At 34.5% G+C, this 20811-nt stretch overlaps 1 protein-coding gene across 2 annotated transcripts in view; it reads right to left on the bottom strand.

The window, feature by feature from the left end:
* MCPH1 (microcephalin 1) overlaps positions 1–20811 on the bottom strand; it is a 128326-nt gene that overhangs the window by 94008 nt on the left and 13507 nt on the right. For both annotated transcript variants that reach the window (XM_035543084.1, XM_050709477.1), the window contains exons 8-10: positions 19635–20651; positions 13697–13809; positions 733–770 (exon numbers count right to left, since the gene is read on the bottom strand). In XM_035543084.1, the coding sequence (XP_035398977.1) occupies positions 733–770; positions 13697–13809; positions 19635–20651 (1168 nt within the window). The remainder of the gene's footprint in view (positions 1–732; positions 771–13696; positions 13810–19634; positions 20652–20811) is intronic.

Raw genomic sequence — 20811 nt, 5'->3', positions numbered from 1 at the left:
CTGAGTGCTCGCTATGCAACTGTCATAATTACTTCAATACTGAAACAGATTTGAGGGTAGTAGAAATATCCTGAGTTTCAAAAAACAATTTTAAAAACTGTAAGCAAATATAGTATAAAATATGGAATTGTGTTTTTCTTGGATGTCTTTATGCTTTAAGAGTTTTAAGAGAATGATAAGAGCATGCCAGAAAAATATTAACTCTTCCCAAATATGCAGTGGCAGCTGCTTCTAATATTTTGAAACTAAGTGGCTAAAAAGCCTAGAACTGATATTTCTTCAGCAACTATTTATATGAAAGAAAACATTTTAAACCGATGTTTCAAAAAAAAATAAAAATAAAAGATTTATTTTTTTAGAGAAACAGAGGATATGGGGAAAAGGCTAAGTCTTGGGCTGGAAGTCTGAATCCTTCACTACATAAAACTAACTCTTATGTTTCAGAAAAAGTCAAAACTTGGTTAATATTATGATTTTATTCCTCTGAAACCCTATTGAGCTCACCTATGGAACAATTCAGTCTGCACCATAAGAACACAAACACAGGTATGTCCCTACGCAATGTAAATAGCAATGACACACACAGGTATGCACGTGTTTCTAGCCAGAATAACAGAATAAAATTTTAACACATGGCCAAAAGATTAATTTCATTTTTATAGGCATGAAAAGATTATCAACATTTAAGTTTAACTGCATGCTGACTAAAGAGTCAAAATGTTTAATACTTACTCAGAAGACATACTCGTCATAACTAGTGTTCTTGTTGGCTAAAGATATAAAAGAAACAGGAAAACATCAAAAATGTGAAAAGATTTCTCCTTTGGAAAAAACACTTAAATTAGAAACTTTCCCATTAAAAGGATTAAAGTTCATAATTACAGTACAATGTGTGGAAGAGGCTGTACTAATCAACACATATATTAAAAACATTAAACTTTAAGGAGACAGAAAAAAAGGGAAACCTCTTCATCACATCTGGTATCAAAGCATCCAGTAGCAGAAAAAAAGAATGGAATTTTTAATCATTAAAAAAAAAAAGTGAGGGATTTCCAGTCTAGCGTGCTACAGAGAAAAAAGAAAAGGTTAGTATTTGTCTTCTGCCTTTTCTTTCTCTTGATCAGTTGGAAATGAAAAGGCAGCTGAACTTTGACAAAGAAACCCTGTAACTTAAAATGATTCTGGTTTCTTCCAAAAGACTGGCAGAAACTGTCTGAGATGCTGAAGAAGCAAGATTATATTTATTTTAAAGTATAATTCTAATATACTATATTTTTATTTATTTATATTATAATTTATATTATTTATTTATACTATTACTAGTATACTAATATACTCACAAATCAAGCCTAATGAATGAAAGTTAACCAAATAATAGTATAACAAGGTATACTCAAAGATTACAGCAATCCTTAAAACAGACACCTTAAGAAGTATCCTCCCAACAGATTCCCCTAGCTTGTGTGTAAGGAGTGTTTGCCTCATACATTTTAAATAAGCATTTTATGAGTTAGAATTAAAGAAGTCAGAAGAAAAAGAGGTATCCTTCAGTTGTCAGTAATAAATATGAAAGTCTTTAGCATGCACAAAGGTAGGACAGAACATTAAGTTTAGCAGTATTGGAGACATGCATAACTGAACATAAGATGATCATCAAAACATAACATGGTCAACAACATAATCCTGTAAGAGGAGGTTTTGAAATCGTGGCTAAGACCTACGTAACTATGAATGCAATTATGCGACTAGGTAAGCTATTTAACTACATAAACATGCACAAGTATGTATACATAAGCATTTTAATTTTGTAGAAAAAGTTCGATTGACTTTCGTATAATTTCAAAACAACTCTACCTAATTTTCAAAATCAATCTATGAATTTAATATTATTTCTCTAGACATCTACCACTCCATAAGAAATTATCGTTCCCATTTCTAATCCCACCCTAATATATTACCACAACCACAAGATGTAAGCTCCCAATGTCCCTGCTAAAGAATTCAGAGCTTCAGACCTTCAATTACATTTCTCAATCAGAGATAGAGCAAAAAATAATACAGTATTGCAACAATATAGAAATATAGCATTATAGTAACAATATTAGTATTAAACTTTCAATCATAATGATATAAATCCCAGAACTGAGTTTAAACACTGAAATTTCATGAACAAGTAAGGGTTCTTGTGGTAGAAAGACTGCAGTATTGGGCATGGTACAGAACATGTTAGGATATATGATTGAAGTCAGAGGTGGGGCCACAATTTACAGGAGTCTTAATACATGTTGTTGAATTTACTTTATGGGATTCTGGAATACAACACAAGGCACAAAACATGGCTTCAAAACAAGATTTTACTCTTCTCCAATCTTTCTGGGCTGAAAACCTCATCTATGTCAAATATGCATGCTTCAGTGTAGGTATGCTTCAGCATGACCATAATGTTCTCCTTCAGTATTTTAAGCCAAGCCTCACTACCATCTGAATGAAGCTCTTTGGCTAGAGCTCTGGAGTTAAATCCACACCAAACAACTGCACTAGGTTATTGGAGCCCTTGTATAGTACCAGCTCCAAAGTGAGATCACACAATCACAGAATTGTAGGGGTTGGAAGGGACCTCAAGAGATCATCGGGTCCAACGCCCCTGCCAAAGCAGGTTCCCTAGAGAAAAAGAAGGTTCCTTAGAGATCCTGATGTGCTTGTTCAGAACATGCACAAAAATACCTGTCCTCATAGCTTTTAATAAGTGAAACATCATGGAAACATTACTAATCAGATCACTGATATTGCCAAAGTTGTGTTAAAAGAGTTTCTATAAACCAAGGCAAGAGCACCTTGATATGCTACGGCTGCTTTTTCAGCTTCAGGGCAGAGATGCTTGTTAACAGTTCCTTAAAACCTTATCTCAGAGAAGTGAGAATACTGTGTCCACACATACTGAGAAACCTGCAGCTTGTCCTGGCACTACCCTGAAAAGTCTGCTTTTGAATCATAGCTTTTATGCTACACCATGCATTAAACAAGATGGTATAGTGAATATTCTGGTATAGTGAATTGAATGTTTTGTCAGTGCACCTCAATGCAATTCAAAGACTCAAGAATGCAGAAAAAAATGTATACAGAAGGTAGAAATTGGAATAAATTTAATTCCTTCCAAACTATTATTTCATCTTCATCTAGAACTACATATTTCTGCAGGTTAGAGGTCATTTTCTAAGCAGACAACATTTTGTTTTATTGCTTCAATAAGACAAGCAGTCCTCTTTAATACAGTTACCAAACAGAAAACTTCGCCAAACTATGTTTTAATTTTTAGTTGTACATTTTTCAAATTAATTGCTTTTTCCCCTCCCTTGCTATGCAATTTTTCTTCTATGTTATTTGTGTCTGTTTTATTTTACATTTTGCTTTTATTGCAAAATGTTTTTTGAGTTAGCATTGTCTTTTCTGACTAGCAAAAAGACATCTGGTGAGCATCATTATGAATTCTAATGCACATTTGAAGCAGGATTATTATTAATAAAACATTGGAAAAGATGGTATTAAGTTAACAGGCCCTTTTTATTTATCATTAGTCTCTGAATCTAGAGAAATTGCATATCTGTACTCTAAATCAGAACACATTTCTTTCTGAATTATTTTTTAGGTCTGGAATGCTGGCTGTATTATGAAATAGAAACCTATAGAACAGTTACATGCTTCAGCTCTCCTTTATATGTTTCTTAGGAATACAGTTGCATCAAGCATTTCTTTTTAGGATCTGCCAACAAGATTTTTCCAAGTCCTCTTAAATATGAAGCATGGACCTCAAAGAAAGCAGTATTTGTTAATCATTCTGATACATATAACCCAATGTGATACTTCCTGCATGTTAACTGGCTTACACCACAAAAGAGGCAACCAACCTCAAAATGAGTTTTCTTGCTTTTAAGTTTAAGCAGGTGCTTCTTGGAGCTGCAGGACAGAAAGAGAAAACCCCTGTTTTGTGCAACCTGCTTCTCAAAAAAGTGAATTCAAATTTCATTTCTTTAAGAATGTCACAAGATGCTTGCCATAAATGGCAAATGGACATTAAATATATGTTTTCCTGGCCAATTCTTAAGAAGAAAGTGCATTCAAGGTAAGAATTTACTTGATAGGATTAGTTTTACATTTGTGACTGTTACAAGTAACTCCAGCCTAAGTAAAATAGATCTCATTTTGTCTCTGGGTCAAGGATCCAGACCTCATTTTTTTTTTTCCAAGAAAGGATATCAAGCAATAAATACCACTTTGTCTTATGCCTTAAAGTTGACAAGTTCTGAAAGAAAGGAGCTTCAGCATACTCTCAAACTCAGGAGAATACTACGATGTGGTGGAAAGAAAAGACTTTCACCTTCAGGAGTCAACAAAATACTTTCTTTGTGTGGTTTGGCCAATATGCTAGCAATAAAGGACTTTTTTTTTTTTTTTTTGAATGGGAGGCAGGGGGAAGAAGTACATTCATATGCAAATAAAGTACAAGAGAGAGTACAAGAGCATTATGCAATCTGGTTTGTACTCTTCCAAGCCCTTTTTTCTTTGGCTATTGTAGCTCCATCAGATGGTTCTGAAATAGGTTCAGAACTCCTAGACATGTTCTTGATTTTTTACAGCTGTATTCCAGGTGTCACATTCTTCAGTCCTACTAGTACATGAGCTAAAAACCAGAGCCACATGTAGCATGGGAATATTCAAGAATTAGGTTAATTTCACTCTGTTTTTATCTAGGAATGTTGTAATGAGAGGATCCAAAACTTTAAACCTGCTTTTAGAAACGCTCTCTATATTGTTCTACATTAATTTATTCTATTCGTGTAGCTGTGGCTCAGAGCTGAGAATAATTGGTAATTGTAGTGAATGATTTCTATTCAGTAGTTTTAAACAGCAATTATTCAAAGCTATAATCTACTTTCTGGCTGGCCTTCCTCCACTTATCAGTCCTTGATAATGATATTTTTCCAGTTTCCTTTAGCTGCAAACTGAGTTTCAACTGTAATCTCTTGACCAAAACCAAGACTTCTGCTTTTGTCCTAAAGAGATGTGAAAAATGCACCCATCCTAGCCAAATCAATAATACTATGGGGAAAGATGGAAAAAAAAAAAACCACCCACCACCACCACCACCACAGCAGGCTATAACAAAGCAGAAAAATAAAATGATGTGACAGGTGCCTGGGAATCAGGTTTCCCTCAATGCCAAATATCAGAAAAAAAATGACAAAGCCTGTAATCACAGACATGGGAACCCCCAGAACTTCTGATGGCAAGATTAAGGATGGTCAATAGCTTGAGACTTTTCAGACTAGTGCTGCCACTTTACAACTAATAGACATTTTCAGTTTTTTACATGCATCCATAACAGCTAACACCCATATTTAAAACAAAACAAAATGAAAACCGAGCAAGCAAACAAACAAAACCCTGGGGCACACAGAGTTCTGCAGCAAGGGAGAGATATCACAGCAATTCAAGGGACAATTCTGCATTTCAAGGAGCAGGTTCATTTGACTATGATCACAAGCAAAGGCGGTGGCTGACTTTTTCTGGTAGGACAGTCAAAGGGTAAGGGAATCATAGAATCATTTAGGTTGGAAAAGCCCTCCAAGATCATCAAGTCCAACCATTAACCAAGCACTGCCAAGTCTACCACTAAACCATGTCCCTAAGCACTGTATCTACACATCCTCTGAATACCTCCAGGAGAGCAGAGAAAAAAAGAGCAGCATAACAAAGATGTTCCGTCCCACTCCTTTGACTGAAACAAAGTGGGAAGCCAAGATCTCTGAACCAGAAATTTCATAGTTAATCAACATGACATGAAAAAAAGCCAACAAGCAAGATTAGCTTTTCTGTAGTGGTTCCCAGAAAGCACAAACAGGAGTGCTTCCCATTCTGATGGGAAGCCCAAGTTTTTCCAACAGGTAAAAGTTAAGGTTTGGCTCCCTGCTTGGCATTGCTCACGAAAAGCAGCAGCCCAGTTCTCAAATGTCTTTACTAGTAAAGTTTTGCCTCTAGACCACATAGCATGAAACTTGAGAAAACACGGAGAGGCAGAGACTGCTAATGGGACAGACATGAAGTTCAATAAGTGGATGCTAAAATGAGGAGAAACAATCTAAGCTAAAATGTAGCTAACAGAAAATTAAAATTATGGCAAAGGAAGGAAACCAAAGAAATTACAAGGCAAAAGAAAGAGAAATATGAGGCAAAACAGTGTTAAAGAGAAAACTCATACATCCAAGCAGAAATATTTTAAAGACTACACTAAAGCATAAATATATTTGATCATTAACAGCAAATAATTTCAAATGTGTACTCACTTTTCCAAATGATCTGTGAGAAAGTCAGGCACAGTTAATTTTCTTCTGTTGAAATTTTTAAGCACCCCAAAGGCACCCCTTTAAGATTCACAAAAATAGTTTGTGCCCTTCTGTGAACAATTTCAACAAAAATTTAAGCATGGTGTAAAAGTGAACCTGTTTCATCTGTTCAGACATCAAAGCTGGTTATGCTTTCATAGCTGGATCTGATGAAGTGAACACTTTCTTCAGACACTTGAATTATGACTGACTAAAAGAACTTCATAAAGCTTCAGCTGTGCCCTAACTGAGATTAAAAAACAAATTCCAAAGGCAGCGGGCAACAATAGAACAGCTTCAGTGAAAATCATGGTGTGATTTGTAAGCCCTCATCAGCCATCTGTTAGCCACCTTCTACCCACCATCTTCTAGCCACCAAGGCACAAAGAAAACCAGTCCCATTGCAGTTGGGATGTAGGGATGGAACTATTTATTATTACAGTGAACGGCCGCTGATTTCAGCATTTCTGATTCTACTAGCACAAAGTACATCTATTAAGGAGTAATGTGGTGCAAGATTTTTTCTATTTATAACTGATTGCATACAAATATTATTATACCATGCAGACTTCTTTGTGAGCTCATTCTTAGTTCTACAAAGATGACACCAGTAATCCATGTATAGCTTACTTTTGATGAAGAAAAGAATGGTAGTATATGTTAATCCACTAAAAAAATACTGACAATATGTAAAATGCGGATGAAATGGGAGTTTAGGAAGTATTTTGTTCAGATTGTTTTATGATAATTTTCAGTTCCATCAACTAAAGCATTGCCAGCCTATACAGTTATACCAGATACCAGTAAGTTTATTCAGGATATTCATTTTTCCAAGAGTTAAGTTTACTAAAAAAAAATAAAAAAAAAAATCTAATTGGTTGCTTTTCCTCCCTGTACCAAGGAGGAAATCTTTGGCTCAATCTTTGCCAAATCAGCTGCAGTCCAGTGTGTTGTTTGGTTTTCTGGCATGACTGTTATGACCTCAGTGTTAAATGTAACAGTATACTCCAAAACCAGAAAAGACCCGTGATTTATCAGTAACTAGAGTTAAGTCACACCAAGCACACACATCTTCAGCAGTGAGGTATGCATGTCTCAAGCACTGAAGCAGAGAGTGTGCGGTCTCATTACTTACACAATGTTTATGCGCTGTTTCCCTCATGATTTGAGTGAGAAAAGGAGTTCTGTTTCTTGCACCTAAGCCTCCCTTCCACCAACAAATTCAAGAATGCCATAGACATATTTCAAACGACTTGGGACTCCAGGATTTTCTTCTCAATGAGTACCCTTATTTTTTTCCTCTTTTGTTCTAGAGGAGGCCCTAGAACAATTTCCTAGTTGCCTAAGAGTATGTTCTGACTTTATGTAAGGCTTTATTAATATTCTCTGGTCCAAAAATCATCATACCCCTCAATCTTCTGAATTGAAGAAACACAAAGAAGTTTTTTCCCCTTATTTCTTGAGTAAAGTTCTGAAAAGGATCCAATACACAAATCTGTTGACACGAAAGAAAGTTAGTGAGAACTTTGTATAAGAAGTTGGGTGAATTCAGCTCTTGGATATTAATCACCATGATTGCAAAATCAACCATGACCTATATCACTGTCTTGGTACATGTTTCCAGTGTTCCAAACAGCAAAACCTACAAGGGTGAGAACAGCAGCTGCAAGTGTCCCTGTGGGAACAGGAAACACTCTTAACTTGGGTTGGGTTGAGATGAGTTTGAACCTTTTGCCACAGAAAGGGAGTGACTTAAAAATATGCCTTTTTTTTTTTTTTTTTTTTTTTCAAATTAAGAAGTAGATTGTAAGATTTCACGAGGTAGACCAGAAAAGCTAGCATGAAACCCGTCATAAAGAGAATGATTTCTAAGGGCACAAGGCCTTAATTATAAGATCAGGCCGCCAGGTTAATCTACAGATTTTCCTGGCAGGAATGGTAGCGTCCCTAAATGGTGATACGAAGCAGTTGCCATCAGGGCATGGCACAAAGCACTCACTCTAATGTGCAGTAGCAGATGCCTGCAGTACAGCTTCTGTTCTGGAAGCCCTCAGCTAGATGTGGGAGATCTGTGGGGATCAAATTCACTAGAGAGACAAAGCACAGAACCAGAACTGCATTGCAAAGGTTGGATGGAAGTACTCATGAGATTAAACATATAAATGAGACACACAAAACATTCTCAAATCATGAGATACAAAGGTACCGTTTACTGAGCTATCTCCTGGAAAGAACTTTCAGACACTCCAATGAAGCTAATTTTCTACAGGGATGTATAACATTAAATCCTTCTACTACTTTCAAAGTTGTCTCATAATGCTGTCTGCTCAAAACCTTGTTTCCCACCTTCTTCATCTTTATGTTGAGTCAGCTAGACAACCACAGGTAAACAAAAATCAACTATTCACTTGTCATCAGGTAGAGTTGGTCAGGCGCGTTCAGGATTACTTCATGAAACATTCTGGGATCAAATCAGATATGCATAAAGTCACACCAACAGACATTTGTTTGGTCAGTATCATCAAAGTTTCCTGATGGTGTCATGCAAGCACTCATTACTGGCAGCTATATTCACTCTTCTCATCTCTACAGCCCAAAGCAATCAATAACTTTCAATGGGCAACCGTCCACTGTCCCCACTACATCAAGCATTTTCCTCAGACCAGAAATGTGTAGATCCAGTTTCTTCACTGATAACTGTAAATGAGCTTTTGTATGCTTCCACCTCGTACAATTCACGCTGGTTTAATATTCACTTACATTACAACTTGAAGAAACGTTTCTAGTATCAGTGTTTAAAATATGTACCTATTTAAAGCAGCTTAAATCAAAGTTGTAAGGAAAACATAAAGATATACAATCTGTTTAAGTCAGTCAAATGCATATTTTGAACATAGACATAAAGCTGCTTTCTTGAATTTCTGGCCAGATGCTTCACATTTTATAGTTGCAGATTTTTCAGGATGTTAAATTTGTTTTGCCGTGAATAAAATATTTCCAAAAAGAAGGATTTTGATAACAGGATCTAAAGATGGCCTGTTTCACACAATTTCTCTACAGCATGAGCCTAAATTCTTGTAAAAATTTTCCTTCTCTCAAAAATCTCCTAAGTTCTGTGTTAACAACTTTACCTTCACCCAAATCCAAGAACTACGGAAATGCAAGCCAAGATGTATCTGTTTACAAACAAAACTTAAGGGAATTCAGTTAAGTCCATGCTATCATCTCTGACAAAATATGGTTTTAATTATCCCTCAAGATACTTTTTTTTTTTCCCCCACTTGGTTAAAGAGCTTGTTCTACTCACTCAAAAGACGGGATTTTGAGTCTTTTTTTGGAGTGTAAATTTACTGCAATTGCATTTCTGGTGATGCGACACTGTTAGGTCCTTTGAAAGATAACTATAACTATCTCATATCCCTCTAAAAAAAAAAAGAAACAACTTTTTATTTGAAAAAAATCGGCAGTTGATTTGTTATGCATAACGAATTGCTTTCTCCCATATGTTTAAACTGCAAAGTGTTTACATTTGTGACATGTGACAAATGTTGTGACAAATGTAAACATCTTCTGACACTAAGCAACGAAATGAATACTTAACCCTCATACCAACAGATTAACACCACTGTAACAAAGGTTTGAATATTTTTGGCTTTACAAGTATTTCACTTTTTCTTCTATATGCAAAGCACCAAAGAGCCATATATTTAGTTACACGGAATCATTGAAAAATGCACCACAATATGTGAACGTTTTATTCTATCACTGCAATCCAGAATCATTAGCTTAGATTTCTAGAGCAGGGAAGCCACCTGCTGACATTCATAGGCATTAATCCACAGTGTCTATCCACAACAACTCAGCATGAACTGCCTTCAGGTATGGGCTGCTGTATCTCAAAACTAGTAAGTTTTATAGGAACTACTCATAGACGGCCCCCCCAACCCCACCCTTTTTTTTAGATCTACCTTTAGAGACTTTGATGTATACATCACACCATTTTTTTTTTTTTTAAATCAAAACAGCTTGTTCCTGATGCCATTAAAGATTCCTGAAAGTCTTACCCATCTTCCCCCAACATGCCTACAGTTGCCGTTATAAACTGCTCTGTCTTCATGGCTTTTGTTAGTTTATAATACACCTTTAAATAACTATGATTAGAAGTCTTCCACGTTAAGAGTACAATAAAGACATCTATATAAATAGTATATATACAAAAGGAAATATGAGTTGTAATCTAAAATTGTGACATAAAAGTACTTAAAGTCATTATAAATTTTGACTTCACCTAAAAAACAAAAGAAACTCAACCTGCATAAGAGTTCAAGGAAAACAAATGCATAACACAATAGCATAGCAGACATATACAGAATCTACAGCTTTTGATTTATAGTAGATTAAAGAAACTACAAATGACAAAGTGAAATAAACATGAAACTAAACAATGCAACATTTATGCCTTGCCTATTTCCAACAGATTTTTTTTTTAATTTACTATCACACAGGAAACTCCAAATGCCTACTGAAACGCATTCACATACAATTACAATTGTAGTGCTAACTGTAGCATAGCACTGCAAAAAGTCTCAGGTTGGACATTGTCTACAAGTTGCACTCATCCAGAGAGCTCTTAAAGAGATTAGATTGCAAACTCTGTTTCTAGGAAAAAAAAACACAACTGCAATTTACATCGCTTTGCAAATTAAGACACTTACAGCTTAATAACAAATTTAACAGACTACACTTCACAATGGGTTCCCAGGACACCAGCAGCATGACCTCAAGCCTTATATTGGAACAACTTAGTACAACTGCATACACTCTGGAATTAATATATTGTAAAATATTACGTGTTTTTTGTTTGTTTAAGACAGAAAAGGTCCAGGGATACACACACAATTCAATTCAATTATCATTCAATAAAAATAGCTAGGAAGCTACTTTTTTTTTTTTGGTACTTGTATTTTAAGATAAACTTTAAGAGTTATATAAATATCAGAAAATCCTTCATAATACTATGATTCAATAAAATCCCATTAAATATACATATTTGTGCTATTCCTCTCATATACTTTGTGCTTCAGGTGAAGGAAACAAACTCATATTTTCTAACAACATCATTTTCACCTTGTCAAACATGCAAAATATTGTAGTGATTAAACTGCAGCCATTAAAAAAGTGTTTATACTTATTTAAAAAAAAAAAGTCCTGTTTATATATTTATTTATTTAAAAGCTTCATGAAAGCATTGCAACTGGTACCAGAAAAGCTTTGCAACTTAATTCTTTACAAAAACTTAGATACTTGGTCTAATTTAATCCAAAATAATATACTATTTAAATTTCCTAGGGATCTCCAACACTGCCTTTACAAAGTTTGCACATATGTATGCATTCAAATAACAGGTATGAGATCTTAAATAAATATATTATTTAAGAGATCTTAAATTTATAGAGATCTCAAATATTATTAAGAGATCCTAAACAAATATATTCATAAACATTTAATACATACTAACAGACAATTGCTGGAAGAAGAGAAAATAAGATGTAATTTTTTTTTCAGTGCAACAGCCAATTGGCTAGTTAAACATCATAAAATCTTTTTGTACGGTTCTTTCTTATGTTTCAATTAAAAAAAGAGAACACTGTCTCAATATGAATTTGCACAAGCTGCAACGAGATACATTTAAAATTACAAAATCACATTCATAACATGACGCAGAGCACATGCTATGTTACACACATTTGAATCAAATTTTATTATCACCTTGCTGAAATGGATGGATTCACATCCATTCACATCCAAGAAGCTATCTCAAAACATTGAATATGAATTTTCTCCAGCTACTACTCCATTTCTTGTTACTATTAAACATCTCAAAGAGTGTGCTTTACATCAGAGACAGTTTAGCAGACACCAAGGAGAAATATTTAAATATTCCACCTCTGTCTGTAAGGCCAAAGTTTGGTTCCTGCTTTGAAAAATAGGAATGATACTGCCTTTTGGTTTTCTTTGTTGTGTAAGGGTTATGTTGGGATCTTTTGTTAAGAGCAATAAAATCAAATCTAGCACTACTATATAACGTGTAATTACTCAGGAGAAGGAATGAGTACCAACATATCTGACAAATCTCCAAACACTGTTTCTGCAGATCGCCTTACAAAGAGCCGCTGACTGTGGATGTATAAATGTATACTTAGCAGCTTTAGTAAGATTCCTGTTACGGGAAATGAAACTGTTCTGGACAGGTGCTTTAGCTTAAAAAGTAAGCAGTCTTAAAATGTTTCTACTAGGACATAGATCTAGAGTGAATTTGGTATATACATTCTATATAATACAGTTATTAGTTATACAAATAATATGTCTGTATATGTTTAGGAAAAGAAGGTGAAGAGATAATTAAGAAAAGTTACAAGCAATAAGATGCAGGCAGGAAGTCAAATTGTAATTTTAACCCAGAGCAGATCACTGAGCCATGGAGAATAATATTCTATTTTGAAGCTGTTTAAAAGGTTGAACAGTCTGGTAATTGTATCTGCTTGAAACTTTTACAGAAAGAAAGGCATTAAAAAACTTTGATCAAACTCTTTGAGACTCCACCAATAGCTACTATCGAAACATCTAATTTGTTTCATATCATTACATCAGACATCTTTCAGTGCTATAGGACTTCCCATTCTTGGATCAATTCAGTGCTTGTTTTAATTGTATGACTTGCTGCTACACTACTGATGAAAAGAGATTCTATTTATAGATCTGATCAACAGGAAAATATGTAATTAGAACAAAACTTTTGCAAGGGAAAATGACCTAAAAAATATCCGGTGCTGACCCAGTCGTCTCACTTCATTTGTTCCCATGCAAACTGAGTTCAAATCATAAATTTAGCTTTACCCTGAATCTAGAAGCAACTATTGCATAAATCTTTCTTCTGCATATACATCCATTGGGGATGATCCACTATACATACATATACATACATATATAAAAACATAAAAGCTATTCCATTTAGTAACTTATCCGAAAATGATAGTCATCTTTTCAGGTTAGTTCAGAGACTTCTCGCCATAAAAGCTGGCTTACTGACCTATACAATGTCATCTTGGCATGACTGCCACAAGTTTCCAGAAAGTTAAGTTCCAGGGTTATAGACATCGTATCTGAACACCACCCACATAACATTTCAAGGAAAGTAAGAGTCAGAAAAGTTAAAATGGATAGTGAATAAAGCATGCAAGTTCTATTTGCATGTACAAAGGCACTTGGATTTTTCAAGAATGAGCTTAACAAACAATATGACCAGTTAAACTGACCTTTTGGAGTCTTCTAGTTTTTCTCACCCCCCCATTGTGCTTATTCTTTTGTTCATTAAAAGCTTTGCAAGAGCCATCAGTAACATCACACTCTGAAACTTCAGTTTCATCACCTAGAAACAAAGCGTATTACAAATTTAGAAACTTGAAATGAAAATGTCAACCCTTATTTTATCATAGTACATAGGTAGAGCTAAGTACAATTAAAATAACTAAATTAATAGTTTGCACCAGTTATTTTTCCAGTCTGTTTCAGTTATGGAAGAACGAATGACACTCAAAGATTTGACTCTATCTTTCAGTTTCTCATCTTGTGAATAAACTAATTGTAAAACTCCAAATTTCCAATATTTTGAATAATATATATTAACCTCAAATGGATAATCAGCTAAATAGTTTTTTATTTCAAAATTTGCAATTTGTGTATGAATACACAAAGAAATATTTCAGAGTTTGAAGCACCATTTGCTACATTTTTCATTTCTTTTTGAAACATGGGCGCTTTCAGGACACATTGTGTTTATCTGAAATAACCTGAAGGTCTGAAACATGTTTTCAAACAACAGTTTGTAAGCAAATCTAGCAAGCCGTTAGCAGGTAAGGATTGCCTGCACATATAGTAGGCATACCAGTTATTTAGAAAAAGGCACCATTCATAAGAAGGTGCTCTACTGTGTCTACCAAGAAACAGTATTTTTCATCACTTATTTTGTGAATTAACATATTTAATTCTTCAACACTGCCAGGATTAATTTTATAAATACTAAATAATAAACTTCTGGATTCATTTGAGAAATTAACCTGCTGGCATAAGATGAAAAAACTTTTTTCCATCTTTTGATCAATGGAGTTTTAACTACTGAAGATTTAAGTAAATCATTTTCCCAAATTTAATTCAACTGAGTCTATTTTAGGACATTCGTTATTTTTTCATTTCAAAGTAAGGATTAGATCAGTTAAAGAAAGTTTAATAAATAGTGATTGAAGTGGCCTAAATTCAGCTCATCCCAAATAAACTTCTGACTACTTTTGGGGAATACTGAAAAGTGCAATACACACTTACAAGTCTAACTGCATGTACAACACACAATCACATTTTCCGTCTGTCAGCTACTTAAATTCTTAATTCTTGATACAACAGAATACAAAAAAAAAAAAAAGACTACACAGCAAACGATAAACATTTTCTGTTACTGCTGATTTACTTTAAAATGCCAGCCTTTAAACTAAGTCAAAATTTCATCACTGTTTCACACTAAAGTTGCAAGTTTCACACCAGTTTACACAGCGCTACAGTAATTTTTGTGTAATAAAAGAAAACCAGGCTTTCAGGTACAATTATTACATTAAACCCAGTATTTACAAAGTTGCATTTATCAAAGGGAGAATGAATCACTTAACTAAGTTGGCTTTGTTTGGCATTGCACTAAGGCAACACATAGAACCATAGAATATCCCGAGTTGGAAGGGACCCATAAGGATCGAGTCCAACTCCTGGCACCACACAGGTCTACCCAAAATTTTAGACCATGTGACTAAGCGCACAGTCCAAGCGCTTCTTAAACTCCAACAGGCTTGGTGCAGTGACTACTTCCCTGGGGAGCCTGTTCCAGTGTGCGACCACCCTCTCAGTGAATAGGAAGTGTTGTTGTTTTTTGGGGGGAGGGGGAGGAAGGAAACAGTGTGAAATGATGAAATACTCCTTCTGATTCTCTTGAACTGAATGCTCAATCACTTCAACTCTTGCCCTGCTTGGGATTAAAGCCCAAAGACCTGGACGCTTGGACCTCTTCCCCATTAGGGTTCACTCTCACTGGTTTTCTGTGTTTACAGGACAGCAGGAACAGGAGACAAGGTCCATCCTCTCTTCTGATCACCAACTCAGGGACCTTACACAAGTAAGGATTATTCTTTGCAATCCAATTCCTATTACCCCTCTCCTGACTATCAGGATTTCTCCAGCTTTTCCATCCTGTAGGTCTAAAGCTTCACTGTCTATTGCCTGTTTTTCTGCTAGTTCCTTCTATTTACAAAAGCAGATGCTCAGTCACAAGTTTTCATCTTTAGTAGCTTTTCCTAGGGTATTTCTGATGAAACAGAAGTTTTTGAAGCAATTCCATCCACTGTTATCCCTAAATTTAGCCCAAATACTCAGCAAACTCACGACGTTGTGATTAGGTCCTCCAAATCCTCATCCAAAATCATTGTTCATTGAGTTGGATCAAAATCAACCTTGAGAGCCCTCCGAAGCACTATAACATATTAGACTGGCTTTAAATTACAATTTAAGCTTCTCATCATTCATGATTATTTATCACCAGTGAGAAGTTTTGAACCAGAATATTTTCTTCAGAATTTCCATTTTCTTTGAGTCAAAGTAATCAAAGTAATGATTAGCTACCATGGGCTAGTTTTCATTCAGTCAAATCATGCCTATTTAACATAAATTTTATCTATGGCATTCTACTTTGAGAATATCTTTAAGTGTCACTGCAATTAAGCTATACCACATCTATTCTGTACTTATCCAGAGTTAGTCACCCTAATTTTTTCAGGGTGGGCAAATGTCAAGTTTTTGTTATTCAGAAGGCAATTTCTTTAAGTTTTCTGAAAGCTTATGTGCCCACCATATTCTTAGAGAGAATTGTACTGAAACAAATTTATCTAGTTTGTTACATACTCTAGGACAAACGTCATCAGACTTCGTAAATTTGACATCAAAATAGTCCTCTATTTTGAAATATTTGCCCTTTTTGTATTAATAATTAGTTACAAATTAGTTCCTACTTTTAAAGTTGATCTTTTTCCAAAATTGAAAAAAGATGAAAGGCAGATGAAATCTAAGCAAGTTTTTAAATGTGTGTTTTTAAAGACAGACAGTATTTTAGCTGTATTAAGCACCCAACTTGGCATTCTGGACCTAGAACTTCAGGTAAAAACTCATTCATCTAAATTAAATTTGTTCATTTTGGCACCAAATAATGGAATGATATTCCTGATTCCCCATCTTTATCTTGGGCTACATCCATTACACTATAATTGATCTTAGTTTATGTCTCTTAGCCAACTAAGATTGCTTCCCACATTCACTATCAATATCTAAAATTCAGTCAGCTAAACCTTAAGTTTTTTTTTGTTGGGATTGAAAAAAATCTAAGTCTCAGTTCAACCTCTAACTGATTATAGGATGACCGAAAAAAAAAAAAAAAAGCATAATCTTGCACACCTTGCCCATTATTATTTATTGTGGTAGCTTTGAGATTAAGTCATAGCAGTTCATCAAATCTAAGTATTACTCTTCTAAACTGTATAGTTCAAATGTCAGCATCAGCCCTACTAAAAGTAAGCAGATGGAATGGATTACAAAGTAAACCAATTTACAATATGAATGACAAGGAAGATCTTCGACTTTCCTAGTAATGTAGATCATTAATTTTCCCAAAAGATAGCATTATTGCATGCCCATAAACTTATATTTATGATAGAGAAAAGCTAGCATGTTGCTTATCTTGTAACTCCTAGACATTTAGGTACTGACATGCAAAACCCAGAACTTACTGATTACAGAACACTGAAATTTGTCATGTATGCCTGCTGTAAATCAGAACTATAAAAATTTTTATTTAATCTCTAGAAACAAACGAGAAAGAAAAAGTGATTTGGAATAGGTGTCTTTTAATGTTCTTATAACTCTTAATTAATTTCACACCTTTTATCTGTGACAGTTCTCTACATGATTTATAACTTGGAGTAAGATGAAAATAAGTAGTTATGCCAGTGCTGTTCAGCAGAACAAATGGACAGCCTTGAATGTACTCTACAAATGAGCTTGAAGTTTGCTACAATATAAACATTACCATTTGCCAGGTTAGCCTCTAGTTAGCCTATGTATTACATTTTTACTTGAAACTCAAAGATTCCAAGTAGTCAATACAGAGAATACCTATCAAATCTTACTTCTTGTCATTAAAAACACTGTATAAGAGTGCCACTAACTTAAAAATGCAGTGTAAAACTAGGGAAGAACAACGTTAGATATTTAAATATATAGAGATAACCTCTAAACTATATATTTAAAATAATTCTTTAGCTTTTAAGAATAGTACACTATTTCCCAGTTTTCAAATCATGTAAAACATACAGAGAACAGGGCAATTTACTATTTATTTACTAATTAACATGGACAACAAATAACTTACTTGAGCAAAACAAAAATTAGAAAACATTAAACCTGTATTTAATAAAAATGCATGATTCCATATTACAGTGTCACAGTAAGAAAGCTTAAAACATGATTTTAATTTTTCTTCCACAGAACTCATATTAATAGGGAAAACGCGACTCATTTTTCATTACCGTTCCCTTCCATTTTCAAGTGAGCTCATTTGAGCTGTCAGACTTGAGGTTCTACTTGACTACACAACAGATGCACAAAGCTTAAAAAAATACATACTTAGGAAAATGGTCATCACTGATAAATCACAAATCATTAAAATCACTACAAAGACTAAGTGAAGCTTACAGAAGTTCCTAACTAACCAGGAAGGATAAAAAGTATAAACATCTGGTAACTTTTGTTTGCTGAATACTGTTTGTTTAGCCTCTCCTCCTGGGAGCTTAAACAAGTTGTCCAGAAATAAAAGTATAACATATTAGAACATTGATGACAATTTGATCACTAGAATTTGTCATTTACAATTAACTCTCAAATTAACTATCATACCAAACTTTAAAAGTAGTAAACATTTTCTCCTCCCCCCCCCCCTTTTTTTTTTTAAATGAAAAAGCAAATTGTTCTTTGACATTAAGAAATGCAACAATCAAGGATCATCTTCTAGTATATCGCTACGTGGCATAAAACATGCACATTTATGGTTGTACATTTATACTTGCATAACATACACCCACATATATATTTTTTTTTTAATGTGATATAGTGAGGTACTCCAGGTGTTAAAACATCGATGTAAGGAACCCAAAATAGCAGCTCACAGTTAATTAATTCTCACAGATATGTACACAGTCACCTTTCAACGTTTCCAGTGGATGACTTCATAAGTCTGAAACCAAGACTTTGTTCAGTCCTTTAAATAATAAATTTTACATAATTTATTAACGTAGTTTCAGAATTTTCCCAAGTTTCTGAAATTCAATATTCTAGTGTACATTTACATTGAAATAACTTATGCTAAACTAGAGAATGCTCAGGTATAAAAAAGTATTCTTAAATTATTAAAAACTAAGATGAGTTCCATATAAACAAGCCTTAATTGAAAGAGATGCTTACTTTGCACCTCTTTTGGTTTCCCTGTGTGAAGTTGGACTCAACAACCTTGAGGGGCCCCTTCCAACTCAGGATATTCTATGTTCCTCTGTGCTCTCAAATGTCTACTTCTATCTTCATTACAGCAAAAGTTAGAAATTGCTAACTGGAAGAATTTTTTTCCATTACAGAATTTGTGTTTTACCTGCAATTTGAAATAGCAATTTTAACTTGTGAAATAAGAATAATTTTGGTTATGCTATGACTAGTAGCTACTTATAAAAAGTTTACATGAGTACCATAACACTGTAAACATGAAAGCCTTGTTTTCTTCAGGTCTTCAATAGCAGCATAGTTTACAGAATACCAAGCATTATGAAAAAAGACAGCTCACATACTTTTGTTACATTTTGAGCACAGTTTCCTTATCTCTTGGTGACTTCTTTATGTTTGTAACATATGGGAATACAAATGTGTGTTCCTCTGGCTCCTATGTACTCATTTATTTTTTAAGTAAAAAAGTCAGTACTGCAGCATTTTTTTCTTTTGGTGTAATTCTGAACAGCGGAATTACAGTGAGAATCCCGGAATCCCTTGAGAATGCAACTTAGTTGCATAAGAATTTCTACTGCAGTATGGTATCTTTTCATTTTCCAGCTCTATGTACAGACTTACCAGTAGCACGAGTACAGTAATTTATATCAGTTCCATAGGATTTTTCATGAGCATGCTGAGGCCGTTTATTCACAAGATCTGAATCTAGAGCTTCTGCAATCTCAGCTTTTTCACCATCAGACATGCAATTCAATGACACACTTTCTGTATGTTCAGCTGGTTTGAATGTTTTCTTTACTGAAAGATCGTTTGCTTGAATAGACTTCTTTCTGCTTTTCTCAGAAGCAGTACGTGGCTTACAGGAACCCATATCAATTGAGTCCATGCTTCTTAAAGACTCTTTGCAAGAAAGATCAGAAGGATTCTGTGATTCTTGTGGGACTTGTACCTGTACTTCATTTTTATTCAAATTATATGAGGAAAAGAAGTCTTCATAAGAAGCATCTTCAGTGCACCAATCGTTGCTGTAAGTATTAACTCCTTGCAAGAACTCATTTTTAGACCCTGATGCACGCAGTTCAGAAGAGGACAGTTTCACGCTAACCACTGTTTGTAGTTTCTTCCTCTTTTTGTGTTCCAGAAGACAATCACTTCTGTCAACAGGGAAACTTCTATCACATGAACATGTATTTAAGTCTCCGCTGCTCACAGGTGAATTAGAGAGACTGTGAATCAAAGCAGGAACAGTATTTAACTTGGCTGTTTTTCGGGAAGGAGTAAAAGAACCCAAGTCCTTGATTTGGAGAGGAGAATTTTTGTTTGCAACTGAAGTAGTCATGGTATTTTCATCCTTCTGATTTTTCTCTGGAAACTTTTCTAGATCTTTTTCTAAATTATCATTGAAAGTACGCTGCAAAATCTTTTTTTTACTTAGGCTTCTTCTGTTAGGTTGTTTTGGGATTAAGCTCTTCTGGTCATAGCTACATGAGGGAGAATTCACTGATGCACTTCTGGAAACATGAATATGAGTCTGAGTATCACAGGTGGGTTCTGCTATCTCTTTTTTCTGTCTCTTTGATTTATCAGTTCCCCAGAGATCATCAACACTTGAGTTTAAGCAGACTTCCATTTGTTCTTCTGCAAAATATGAAAAGCAGCAATATAAACATTTAACAAAACAGAAACAGTACAAAATTTCTTAGTAAAATACATACGAAATTTCTGAAAGAAGACAACTAGGATTTAACCACTTATCTGAATATTAGGTGGTGAAGTCAGTAAAAAAAAAAAACAGAAA

The sequence above is a fragment of the Cygnus atratus genome, chromosome 3 (assembly GCF_013377495.2).
Source record: "Cygnus atratus isolate AKBS03 ecotype Queensland, Australia chromosome 3, CAtr_DNAZoo_HiC_assembly, whole genome shotgun sequence".
NCBI lineage: Eukaryota > Metazoa > Chordata > Aves > Anseriformes > Anatidae > Cygnus > Cygnus atratus.
Note: the sequence above shows the minus strand (reverse complement) of the source record. Positions and strands in the feature narration are given on the sequence as shown.